Source organism: Corvus moneduloides, chromosome 7, assembly GCF_009650955.1.
Source record: "Corvus moneduloides isolate bCorMon1 chromosome 7, bCorMon1.pri, whole genome shotgun sequence".
In the NCBI taxonomy this organism is placed as follows: domain Eukaryota; kingdom Metazoa; phylum Chordata; class Aves; order Passeriformes; family Corvidae; genus Corvus; species Corvus moneduloides.
This window is the reverse complement of record NC_045482.1, coordinates 17,702,993-17,716,103: the sequence shown is the minus strand read 5'-3', so window position 1 is coordinate 17,716,103 and position 13,111 is coordinate 17,702,993. Positions and strand designations below refer to the sequence as shown.

The 13,111-nt window shown below is 38.9% G+C and overlaps 1 protein-coding gene and 1 long non-coding RNA gene across 2 annotated transcripts in view; one reads left to right on the top strand and one right to left on the bottom strand.

The window, feature by feature from the left end:
* CHN1 (chimerin 1) overlaps positions 1–13,111 on the bottom strand; it is a 96,629-nt gene that overhangs the window by 39,559 nt on the left and 43,959 nt on the right. The window contains exon 6 of the mRNA XM_032114099.1: positions 9,704–9,992. Coding sequence (XP_031969990.1) covers positions 9,704–9,992 — 289 coding nt within the window. The remainder of the gene's footprint in view (positions 1–9,703; positions 9,993–13,111) is intronic.
* Positions 8,648–12,867, top strand: LOC116446372. Its single transcript, XR_004241155.1, has 4 exons — positions 8,648–8,758; positions 9,110–9,165; positions 12,111–12,236; positions 12,787–12,867. It is a non-coding gene; the product is annotated as an uncharacterized LOC116446372 (long non-coding RNA).

The following is a 13,111-nucleotide window of genomic DNA, read 5'->3' as shown; positions in this document are numbered from 1 at the left end:
GTCCCAGGTCACAATCTACACCTGGGATTTCAGATGTGTATGGTCTTTGACCAATGGCTTTTATTTTGAGTACATGTCACATCAAAGCTAAAAGACTGTTTAGGGTATATTTGCATTACTTAAACTCAGTGGAAATGAACAAAATGTTAAACCACCACAACTTCTTCCTTCTTTCTTAGCATGCTTTTTATCTTATCTTACAGGGCAATTTTTCATTTGTACTGCCACCATCAACTGGCACTTTAAAAATGACACTGTTTGTAAAATTTCTAGCACTGCAGTTGTGTGAATTTTCAACAATAAAAACAGCCCAAGAGAATTAATCCATAAGGTCCATAAAATCATCCAGTAAGCTCTCAGCAAGATCAGCTTACTGACCAGTGAGTCTGCCTTGAGAACTTCATTGTGGCAGAGGTGATTGGAAGCTCCCAGGCACCGGCTGTGACCAGCGCTAGCAAGGATTTGGATGGAAGCTGGAGGGAATGAGAAGCTGTCACTTAAGAGACTGAGCACTTGAAATTCTGTGAAACATAAGAACACAGGATATTTTCTGCAATTTTTGTACATTTGCATTAAACATATTGCTACTCTAATCATCATCCAATTCACAGAAATGCCTGAATGCAAATGTAATTCACTATCATATTAACTTTGGGAAATGGCTTCAAGACTTTTCCAGCAATGTAAAATCATCAGAAATCTTCTACCAATAAACTATTTGACACATGATATAAAGCATAGAGCTTTTAAAATGTTCCACCATTACATGCAAAATGGAAATTGGGAACAGAGCCTTTTCATATTTCCACAGAATTCCTCCAATCCCCTCTCAGGAAGGGTAAAAGATGCTTGCCTTTAAGCAAGATTACTAAATGAGATTAGATAATTTATCTAATTCACAAGTTGGAAAACATGAAAAAATTTATTAAATCACATACACAGATGACTAAGGCTTAATAAAGGACATTATACTCTCTGATACTAGCTCTAAGGTTCCTTAGGCAACTTATTTCTAACTGCTTAAGCTCTAAGAAAATGCAATAATAATCCTCACTACACAGCAATATAATCAAAGTGCATTATGATATGAACTTCACTATTAGAAACATGTCATCCTGTACTTATCTTGGAAGTTGTATGGAAGTTGATACTGAGGAATATCAATACTAACACGATGATGATTAGAGCAACAACTAAGAACTGAGAACCAGATTTTCCAGCATGGTGATTCTTACCTTACTGAAACAGTAAGACTGTAGGAACACTAAATGCCAGAAGCAACAGTGTTTCTAACTGCTGATGCTATGCAGAAGAAAGGTTAAATATGGAAAAGTTTAATGTTCTAAAAGTTAATGATCAAAGGAAAACTTTGCAAAACTGTCAAGAGTTGCTGTCTTTGCTGATGACAAGTGTGACAGGTTTGAAATAATAGGAGCAAGTAGTTTGTTGAGCTTAGTAATAAAACTGCTCTCCTTACTTTGTTCAAAGTCAGAAAACATTCAGCTAGAGACTAAAATTAAGCATGAGAAGTTTTAGCTGAAAATATCTTTTTTCTTGTGAAAGATTAAAAAGAAAGAAGGACCAGAACAGATCAGCTTCTGTGGCATTAACCGCAGGAAAAACGTTATTTTTTTCTTTCACAGTCTAATACTTGTTTTACGAACACCTAACTACTTCTTTTTCTGCTATCACCTCTAAAACAAGCATTTCACTCTCCATGGGTCTTAAGCATTTGGTAACCACTTACGAATGGGCAATTATTAGTGGAGCAGATGTGCCTGCCTATCAGGGCATTCTCTAACTGGATGGGGGTGACACATCAGACCACCACAGCTCCACATCCTTTCCATCTCTGTACAGAAGCCAAAAGACATGTATTTGCAGTTAGAAGCATGTAAACAGTGATCAATGTAAAATGCCTTCCCTGCTCCCATCTAGACATACACAGAGCAAACAGTAAGGAGAGAAAGGAGTTTATCTGAACAAAGAGAGAGGTAACTGGAGAAAATCCCTGGTAGTCAGACTCCTAACACAGGTTTGAACTGGCTACACAGAGCTGCAGAAGGCATAAAATGCAAGATATTTCAGATATTAGTTCACAGCCAAAAGTGCTACCAACTGCACTACCCCAGCTTCTCCTTGGGCCTCTCACATTCTACGAGTGACCAGACCTGACCCTGCCCAGTTTATGAGATTGGACACAATAGTAGCCCAAGGTGATTATCACCAGCTATACAGTGTCACATTATAAAGTTTAAGTGAGGTAAGAAACTTGTAAATAACAAAATTATCCCTTTATAGGGCTCTTAATTCAACAGTCCAGTCTGTTTCCTGTAGAAGTGATTAGTAATAGAAAATAATTAGGAGCTGCCAGATGGGAGGAGGAGTTAAAAAAAAAAGACCCCAAACTCACACAGCTAAGAAATGAGAACAACAAACGAGGGAGCTGCCAGCTAGCAACCCACTGCAGTCCCTCACCATCCAGAAAGCCCTTTGCACAAGCAATTAATCAGAATGACACACCTGCTTTAGAGGCTGCTCTGAGAGAGACCCACCCTTTCCCTTCTGTGGCCACTACATGGAGTGAGAAGGCATAAAAAGTCAAGAGTAGCCACAGGGGTTTTTAAAAAAAAAGGGGGAGAGAAGATTGTAATTTACTTATATGTGTCTCTATGGCTTCCCCAGTGTACATCTAGGTGGCCTGTTTGGAAGCCTCAAGTGTAAGGCCCTAGGGAAGGTCAGCAGCAGACTCCTATGGCGTGCTGGGACTGAAGTCACGACAGCTCTCCATTGCTCGTCCAGGGTTGAGCTGGACCTCTGTATTTCTATGTCCCAGCTACTAAAGTGCACTAGGATGGGAAAACTCATTCTCACCCTGGAGAAAGCCCGAAGAAAGCTATCCTCTTTGGCTCTTCAAGAGGACAGTCCTCCCTCACTCCCTGTGTGTCTTCTTGCACTAGCCTATTCCAGTTACAAAGAAAGGAAATTTCTGCCAGTACATGTGAGAGAGACTAGTGCTATACAGTACTTTTTGAAGGGCATTAAAAATGTAGCCAGATCCAAACCACCAAGCATTAGAAATCCTGAAAAGAACCGAGGTGAGGGCTTCACACTGACTGACCTCATAAAAACAAGAAACACAGGAAAAGAGTAACAGTTTATTCACTACTAATGGTTTCATTTTATCAGTAACAACACAAGCACTATTCTTTAGAATTAATTGCACAGCAACTGTACTGCTTTACAGCCTTTTTAACAGTTCTGCACACTATTCATCTTACAAAGGCTCAATCAGGCACAGGGCATATGCTGAGGGTAATTACTCATCCCACTTCTGCTGAGGGTCTGATGTGTGAGTCTAAAAGACTAGCCCCACTCGATTTCACATGGCACCTGCCTGTCTCAGTATAATTTGACACCAAACTTTCTGAAGACTATCTTTGTGTATACATCTCACATGTCAGATCATAAAAGAGCCACGCTTAGCTGAAAAAGCAGAAAGTAACTTGAAAGGTCATCTCAGCAAGCAGTGAGGTGACTTGTATGCATGGCAAAAGGCTGAAGCAGGATGCTGATCCTCAACTGTGTTTACCTTCAGAATACAGGGAACACCTCTACAGGAGAAGCATAGCAATGGGAGGTGCAGTCTCTGCTTGAAATGCAGGCTGACCCAAGGCACTCCTCACTGTCTGCAGGCTGTGGAGCCTTATTTGTTCTGACCCTTGGTAATACTACATCAGCAACATGCAATCGGGCTACCAACACGAGCACACAGCTCTTACTTCACATTAATCCCCCACATTATCGTGTGACCATTACATTAATGTGCTCTGGAGGTGCAGACGCATACACAGAGGCAGGCAGGCAAGTCCTGCAGGGCTCAGTGGAATCATCCAGGAGGCCATTTGTAACCTGCAGGAATTAACAGCACAGCTGAGCATGAACCAGAGCTGGCATCAACAGAAGAAGAAAGAATTTGGCCTGGGAGAAACAGGAGAACTATGGGACAGTGTTCAGCACTGGAGGTCCAGTCAGAGACCCTTAAAAAACAAGTTTTGCTTCCTAATTTGTCTTTTATAAGCATGAGATACTGATAAGCATAAACTAGATATTCTGTGTGTGACCTGGGGTTTAAATTAGCAAAGCGCACGCTTCATTTGGAAGCTCTGAATCTTAAAACAAAATCAGTTTATACAAGCTTTTTTAGTGAATCAATTTTACTGCCATAATGAACACAAATAAGGGCTTGGGTTACTCTTGGTGATTATAAGTAGAAAAAGGACTCTGCAGTTTGGAGAAAAGGATTTTCTTTGTGCTGATGTCTGTACACTGGGTAACGTATGCACTTAACTCTCTTGGGTATTAATAAACAGAGGGTTAAGTTAAAAACATATATATTTTTAAAAAGGCATTGTAACAATTTGCAATCTTAGCTTGAACTGTACTTGCCATATACAATATCATACATGACATTGGTTCCTCACCAGCATAAATGCTAATGCACAGAAAGGAAAGATGAGGAAGACTGAGGCTGGGGCAATCTCTTCTGAGCACGATGTTGCTGATATGCTGGAGCAGCTACCTAAAAAGTAGGCTTGTCTTTCATCCTGCTAAGAACTTTCTCGGTATTGACAAAATTGTCTGTGCTTTGAAGTCTCTGCTGAAAGATGGGCTAAACCCAGAAGAAATAAATAGAAGTTTCTGCCTTCCACAGAGTTATGTTTTATTTATAAATTACATTAAAGTTACAGAGTGATTGTCATGGACACCCGCGCAGGGACTGGAAAGGAACATTTGTGAGAAAAGAGTTGACAATCTCCTCAAGTTAACCCATGGGATTCTTCAGTGCTCAGTCTCCTGCATCTTTAAATGTACTTTAAGGTAAACATTTATTAGTTGCACTTTTAAAAACATTACTGCTTCATCATTACCCTTGTTACAGCTATGGCTTGTTTAGATACACCCTCTTTTCTTATAAGTTAATTCAAGTAAATGGAAGTATTTCAAACAACTTCCAGCATGAAGATTGCTTCACCTCTCAAAGCACACTTTCCTTCCAGTTATTAAGACTGTATCTTCTCTTTAGCCCCTATCAGTTCCAGAATTGGCATTACTGGGCACCCAACAGTGCCGTTCAAAGCTGTCTTCCTCCATCACAGACCTCGATAAGGGTGCCTGTGCTTCTCTGACAGCTACTGCAACTTCCTTGGCCACAGCTTCTCGTGTACTGTCACTGAAGATAAAATAAGCTGTGGTGAAGGAAAGGTTTAAGCAGATCTTACTAGCAGATTTGACTGAGAGCAAAAGTAGAAAAGTAGTGGTGTCATTAATGAAAATACCAGTGTCAGTTTAAGGTTGGAGAGTAAGACTGGTCCCTCTGCAAACACCAATAAGTATCACCCTTGATTTTGTGTGTGGAGTCTATTATGGATTCATTACAAATGTACACAGATCACACTTAACTTTGTGATCTGGATTATCTTCAAAGGCAGGTGTAAAAGCATGTTTCCTACTAAAATGATACAGATTTACATTTCCAGATCTCCTTGCACAGAGCTGCAGAAAATCAGCCTTCTTTACTATGGAGGAAAAAATGGTATCACCGGCTAAGGTAATTGAAAACAGAAAAAAAGATTGCTTTTGTTGAGTGACTCCTGCCACAAACCTTCTCTCAGTTCTTTCCATCTACAGGAATTGAATGGAATGTAGTACAGTCTAGAAGGGGTCTTCAATTGATTTGCAGCCACTAAAGTTTCTTGAGGAAATAGCACATACCACCAAAGTAAACATGAATAAATGTGGTTCAGTTGCTATCCAAACATTAACCCCAGCATCTAATTTTGAAAGACAGGGTAACTCGTAACTAATTATTTCATTTTCTCATAACAAATACTAAATCTTGAATCAATCACTCATACAACTTCTTACACTTATTATACATATAAAGAAATCAAAAACATGTCAGAATAAAAAAAAATGTTTTGCAGGGCTTTAAAGAAGGACTTTGATATGTTTCTAGGTATTTACTAATTTCTGAGAGCTACCACTTTTATAAGGTGTTTAACTGAATCAAGTCATCTGCTCTAAGGCCATAATTGCCTTTCAGAGTAGAGAATGCTCAGAGACCCATCAGTGTTCAAGGCACAGGAGGAAAACTAAATCTTATGATACTGGGTATTATTTCCACTTTCACACTAGGTCAAACAGATTGAATCCACATGGGAAGCCCTCTTTTAAATCATTCTTAGCCCTCTCTTAACACACAGACTGTGATGGCCCCACAATTGAGTGCCGAACAATTTGCAGACTGTTTTGGGAAGCAGCATCACTTTTTCAGTGCAGCAGCTAAAACGTCTATTTGGGACATTCAAGCAGGACAAGCACTCTCCTGTTTTCAGTCTCTCCTCCTCCCATTATCTCTGACTATTTAGTAATTCCTTCATAAGTTACAAAAAAGCATTAAGCCATTAGTCAAGAATTTTGACTTTTAATATATACTTGTACGTGGTATGCAGTCATATTCTTTCTCATAATCATTGAAGCACACGCTGTGCAGGGGATTATATTATCATGCTTTTCCCATTAAAAACTGCATCTTAAATCACGCTACAATACGGTCTCTTGCACAGCTCAGGAGTATTGCAATTTGTGTCTTACAATCCTTGTCTAATGATTGCATAATTTTTGACTTTTCATCTCTTATAGTCTTTAAATCTTTCCCCTTTACTAGGGCTCATTTTTAATATATTGCATATGAAAAGTGTCACCCAACATATACTCAATTCTTCCACCATATGTTAATTGCAGAAAAGAGCAAGGAACAAATAAAGTATTACAAGTGCCTGATGGGAGGCATCTAACACAAAATGCAGCATTTCCTGCTACTGCCCCACGCCAAACTGGAGACTGGGTGAGTGCCCTTTAATATTTCATTCTTAAGCTTAGGGTGTGTTCTCTAGCTGCCATGGCAGTTTCCATGGCAGAAAGTGAAACTCCATTCCCCCCAGCTGTTCCACAGGCTCTGTGTCTTTGTGTCTCTTCTTTCCTTGTTCTGAAGGGCTTATATTCCATACACCACCCACACATGACTGGGCAACAGTCACAGGCACAAAATTTAGATTTGTATCTGAACAGCCTCAGAGTCTACAAATCTGGGTATGTATTTTGGCTCAGGATCACGTTAAAGACCTGGACTTCTTTCTGCCTTTACAGAGGAGGAAGCACACTGTGCAGGGAGAAGCTGTGTGACTACATTATAAAACTGATAAAGATGCATTAATTGCCAAATGCTGTACACACCGAGGAAATTTTCATCCTCACCATGGGGCTAATGGGCACACAGATCTTGCTGCTTGGATCATAAGACAATGTTTTTTTCATGTTGAACTCTGAACAATTTTCTTTGGTTCATTGCAATTCAATGATACTCTCTTTACATTGGACAACAGGAATCAATCTGCCACCCCTGCCCCCAAAAAGAAAGAAAAACTACTTGACCTATTTATAAATGGCTGCTTGTTCCAAATGCTGAGGTTGCTAGTGAGATCAGATGTTGGTCATGGGGCTGAATACCTTACTCTCCTTGGAGATTTGCTGGGTGAAGTGACATGCAGGAAAATCTGTGCCATCTTCCCACCAAAATTCTGAGAGGTGCAAAGACAGCCAAGATGTCACCTCTACACCACTCTATGGTGAGAAAGATCACACTGTATTGTCCCCATGCAGCCACAGATAGCAATCCCAACTGGATAATGACTCAAAAAGTAAATTGAAATCCCCACATTTAATTATCCTGCAATGTCTGTGTGCCTCAGTATGTTCACATCAATGCAGTTACAAGACAAAAGAAAGAGGAGTATTAAAACCTGGGCTTCAGGGCTGAAAACACCACTACTGTTGAACCGTTTTGTGGCTGAAGTCCCTCTAGTCGCTCATAAGCTCCAGATGAAGAGGGTGGGATGCTGAGAGTACACGACTAACCTGTCTAAGGATTTTCCACATAAAATTTCAATCCTTGAGAAATATTCAATAGTCCTTGAGCTATTTAATGAAAAATGTGTCAAAACAGTATGTATACCTTGTTGAAGGTGAGTGACATAACACAATGTAATACACGGAAAAAACAGCATTCTTCAATACTAATCACTGAAATCCCTCTACTATGAACAATTTTTCATCAATCTAAAAAATGTAACAGAACAGAGTTCTGCTGTCACTTGAAAGTTTCTAAATGCAGGAAAAGTTAATTCTACCAAAGAAACTCAAAGTGGTGACTTTCAGAAGACTTAGAGATTTTTACCCAGGCTTAGCATTATAATAAACTGTCTATGATACTATGCAAAAAACCACCTTTTGAACAGCACGCTGGAAGTAGCGGCTGTCAGGAACTGGAAGTGATAACTCACCCCTCTACTACTGGTACCTAACAGGCAAGAAATTGGATATTAAACATGGTCAGCCAGCTTCAATATCCCAGCAGTATTTCTTTTGTCAAAATGATCTGATAACAGTGAAGATTCATACTTTAAGCTAAGTTGGGTGCTTCATCTCTCAGCAAATTCAGTGCAGAATGACAGATTCTGCTGAAGGAGGATTTGCAGGACCTCCTATGAGCCTCTCTCTCTGTGGACTCTGTATGGAGCTTAGTTTCACTACAATAGTCATGTATGTTGGAAATCGTCAGTCAGACCTTTCCTCCACATCCACAAAAACGAAAATCACGTATTTCTGATTGGAGAGACAAAAGATCCCAACTAAGGTGAGCAGTTCTTCTACGCGCTATAAGCATATTAGATAGTCCTAATGGATATAATTCTGAAGTTTGTGAAATAGGGAAACATATCAGACTATTATACATGCATTAACACCTACATGTATGTAAAAATGACTTTTAAAAAGACTTTCATTTGTCAGATTTTCAATAAACAAAGTATTTCATTTAACACAACAGAATTTACATTAAGCTTTCCTTTTATGTTTAGTCTCTGAAACACAAATGAAATTTCAGGCAGCTGCTTTGTCTGCCCAGTACATTCCCAGCCTCCTTTAATATTTTTATGTTCACTGGTTCTAAGATTTCTTTCTTCTTTGTTTTTCTTTTATAATCCAGGATGCAATTACTTCTCAGCTGATACTACAACTCTCTGAAGAGAGCAATCCTTCTTTGTAAGTCTGGCTGAGGCCAAAAATAGCTCTGTCAGCTTCTGACAGGCTGAACTTAGCCAAGTGAAATGTTTTAACATTTTATCAACTTAATGAACAGTCTTATTTATAATGTGGACAACTTTACTGTCATTATATGCAGACTGCTGAATAGATTATGGAATGAATTTGTTTAGGGAAAGTTGAATATATTAAGAAATAAAATACAATTGTCTTATATACTGTAAACAATTTTAAGATTAAATATTCTTTGCCCATTTGAAATAAAGGAGTGGCTTAATGGTAACATCTATACTGTAGAAACAGCTGAAGAATCACAATGACAAATAACTAACCTCCAAATCATGAAAATTTGCAATGTGCAAAATTTACCATTACAAAACTCTATAACCAGTTTAGATATTGTTAATGTAACACTGGAAATAAATAAGTAGACTAAATAGCTGCAGAGACCTTTAATATTTTATAGTAAAGGGGAAAGGTTAAAAGTACAAAATAAAAAGTCTAACAGAAAAAAAAGTGTGGGTTAACAATTGCTTACCCTCTTTTCTGCTACCTCATCCTCTCCTGTAGACTCTTTGCCATCATGTTCATCTCTCAGGGTTGGCATATGCTTTTTGTGTGCTGGCTCTCTGTTTAAAGTTGTATATCCTATGTGTTCATAAATTGGATTAATTGTCATCTTGGAAATGTATTCAGCTGCCTTCGTTTCAATATAAAGAGTAATCAATCCATCTGTCACCAGGTCATGGATGGACTCAAAACGTTTCTCCCCAACAAAGTGTTTTCCATCGTAGTAGAGTCTGAAGTTTCTGGTTTGACTTCCAAATCTGCCTCAATGAAATGGGAAAGTTTTTTTTTTTAAAGAACAGTAAGCAGAATAAATAAGAGTAAGCAAGCCTTTGCAAACAATCAGAAACACTTTATCACTTAAAGCTGTGCCTATGCTCTGTGTCTGGTCCAGCTGAGCTGGGGAACCACTACTTAGCACAGATAGGAAGAAGAGATCAACAACAACTGCAGATAGATAGCCAAAACAGTTACTGTCCGAGAAGGAGCTGTTTGCTCTTATATTCTTTTAGCCTTTCCATTATCTCTGGAAAAACTGAAAAATTAATTCACACTCTTTATGGCTTTTTTTAGTACTTCACTACTATATCACTATAGTCAATTTGCTTGGCTCTGATATGAAGAGTTCTCATAATAGAGTCCTCTATTACAGCCGATCAATACGGAGTTTTGATGCCGTCTCGGACCTCTGCTCCCCTGCTTGCTTGCAGGAAGAGGCCATTCAAGGTTCAGCTGAGCTCCAGTGCCAACAATTACACTGAAGCAGAACTGCTGCCAGAACTGGAGCAGCACAGGACAAAATGGCACAAGGGCAAGCATTCTTTATTCCTGGCCAAAGGCCCAGGACTAACTCTTCAAGCTTTGTACAAAAGTCCTTCTGTGTTATGCTTGTTAAGTCCCAAGCTTCAAGCAAATCTTTGTAACATACAGGATATATAACACGAAAGCGATCCAACACCAGCCATTTTGCATCAGGACAGAACAGCATTTTGATACAGGCTCTCAGCAACCATAGGAATGCTGAATTTACCTGAACAGTAGCATATTTTAAAAAACCGTACTTAGAATCTGCAACCATTTTGTGCCTCAAAGCAGTCTAAACATGTGAAAATACAGCAGTGTTTGCACTTGGCAACATTTCCTGCAGAGAAGATGGAGGCAAGAAGCTGCTTTCACAGCTCACTCCAGTGTTGTTCCTTGGTCAGACAGCAGCAAGGGTACTGGGCCCCCTTATGAGGTCAGATCTGCCAAATAAGTATTAAGAACTAAATCTGAAAGGATGGATTGATTTCACTTTACAAGCAAATGCTTCATTGGAGATGTTAAGGAACACAGTAAATAATGATACTTTGCTGAAGTGGCTCCTCTTCTCAGCAGGGCCTCGCCAAACAGGGGGAAGCATAATTACAGACCTTGCTTCAGGTGAAATATTGCATTCTTCTTACAAATACGGGCAAAAATACATGGTTCTGGAGTCTGTATTATTTTCTCTGTTCTACATCAAAATGCAAAGCCTTCCCATCACCCTATCAATAGTCTCACAGTGACAGCAACTTCAGAAGCTCCTATTTCTACATAACACTCAAATGTGAGGGGCCCTCAAGAATCTGCATCCTGCTCAGTAAGGAAAGAGGACACAGTGTGTAGGAACTATATGGGCATTTTCCTGCAAATTAACTGGTACTTCCATGCATATTTTTATGCCACACAAACTAAAGGTTCATTGAATCAAACATGAGAAATTACAAAATGACAGAAAGAAATACATTTTTACCCAACACTAATTTCATCACAAGATGCAGATCTGAGTGAATACAAGTCATTCAGAAGGTAGAAAGATAATGTCCTAAGTCATAGCAGAAGGGGTGGATGTATTCAGACTTACTCTTCAGGGCACCTTTATATTCAACACAGTGTATGGCAAACAAGCTTTGACCATGAGACATCCTCCTTGTACACCCTTGACTGTCAGAGAAGTCAACAGGAGCCAAGAGCGCTCAGCACTCTGCAGTGCCAAAGTGAGCAACCTTCACTGTCATCTCTTCAAGTCAGTGGGAATAATGCACATTGAGCACATACAAGCACCTTGATGGTTCTCACTTCATTGGGAGAACCAAATAAGTTTGAAGGTGAAGAATAATGGGCCTTAAATACAATATACATTAGAATTACTTATATTAAGAGAGGCAGGTAAACTGCTACTCTAATCAGTGATATCTGCTTTGACTACTTAAAGCAGTTTCAAGCAGGCTGGAGAACACTTACTGCTCTTAGCTTTCTAGAAGAAAAAGTATTACACTAATTTTATCAAGAGAGGATAAGGCACAGAAAAGCATGGTAAGGCCTATTACTAAGTACACGTAATGTCTTGATTTTAGCAACGTCCCTCAAAGTCGAAAACCAGGTCTGAAGAACAAGATGACCAAACGCAGAAAGCAAACAGAACTTCTTAAAAGATTAGCTGTCTTTCCATCAGGGTCAGAAAGTGCACCCTCCTATCGCAGGTATGTTTTACTGAGCAGCCTCTATGCTGTACTCATCTGTTGAGACTGATGCACGTGAAGTGTGTTTTTGAGAAATACTACAAGGAACAGAGTTTCCAAGAGATGAATGGTTTGCCTTCATCTAAATTCCCATTTGTTCCAAATCAAATTTTTTTCTCTATTCCTTTCTAATTGGATATTTTGTGGAGAAATGTACTGGTTTTCAAATAGAATCCTACCAGTAACAAGGAGATAAACCCCCAAAATCCCCACAGATCAATGAAACACCAATCTTTTACAAAGACTGTATCATCAACAATGTGTCTCAGAATCCTGTTTTATTTCTTTCAAACTCATTTAAATTTTTTCCTGACCACACGATGACACTATTTTTATCAAATTACAATATAAAAAGAAACACAGATTTTCAATTAAAAATTATTGATAAAGATACTAAAGATTAAACAAAGATTTAATCATCAGTCCCTTCAGTCTTACTTAAAACTGTGGTTTAAATTTTTCCATTAGCAAGACTATTTCCTTATGTTTACTTTCTGTAACATTCCTGCAGCCTGGTTAATTATACATCACCGTGGCAACTAAGTAGAGCCAAGATTTGCTATTTCAACTTCCTGATGCTCTCCTCCTAAAGGCAAGTACTAGTACCAGCTGCTTTTTGTTTAATAAGTAGAAAGTGGGACACAGATAAACTATGTTCTCTTTTGGTTTAAACAGGGGAACATCAGATGTTTTTCCAAGAAAAATAATTAGACCTCTGACATGTCAAACAGTCTCATTGTGTCCACTGTGCATTTGTTTGCAAGCAGCAGGACTACAGATAAAAGATTTTTTTTATTCCAAGTTGTCTGAAAAGCAATCACTTTGTCCAGTTCCTT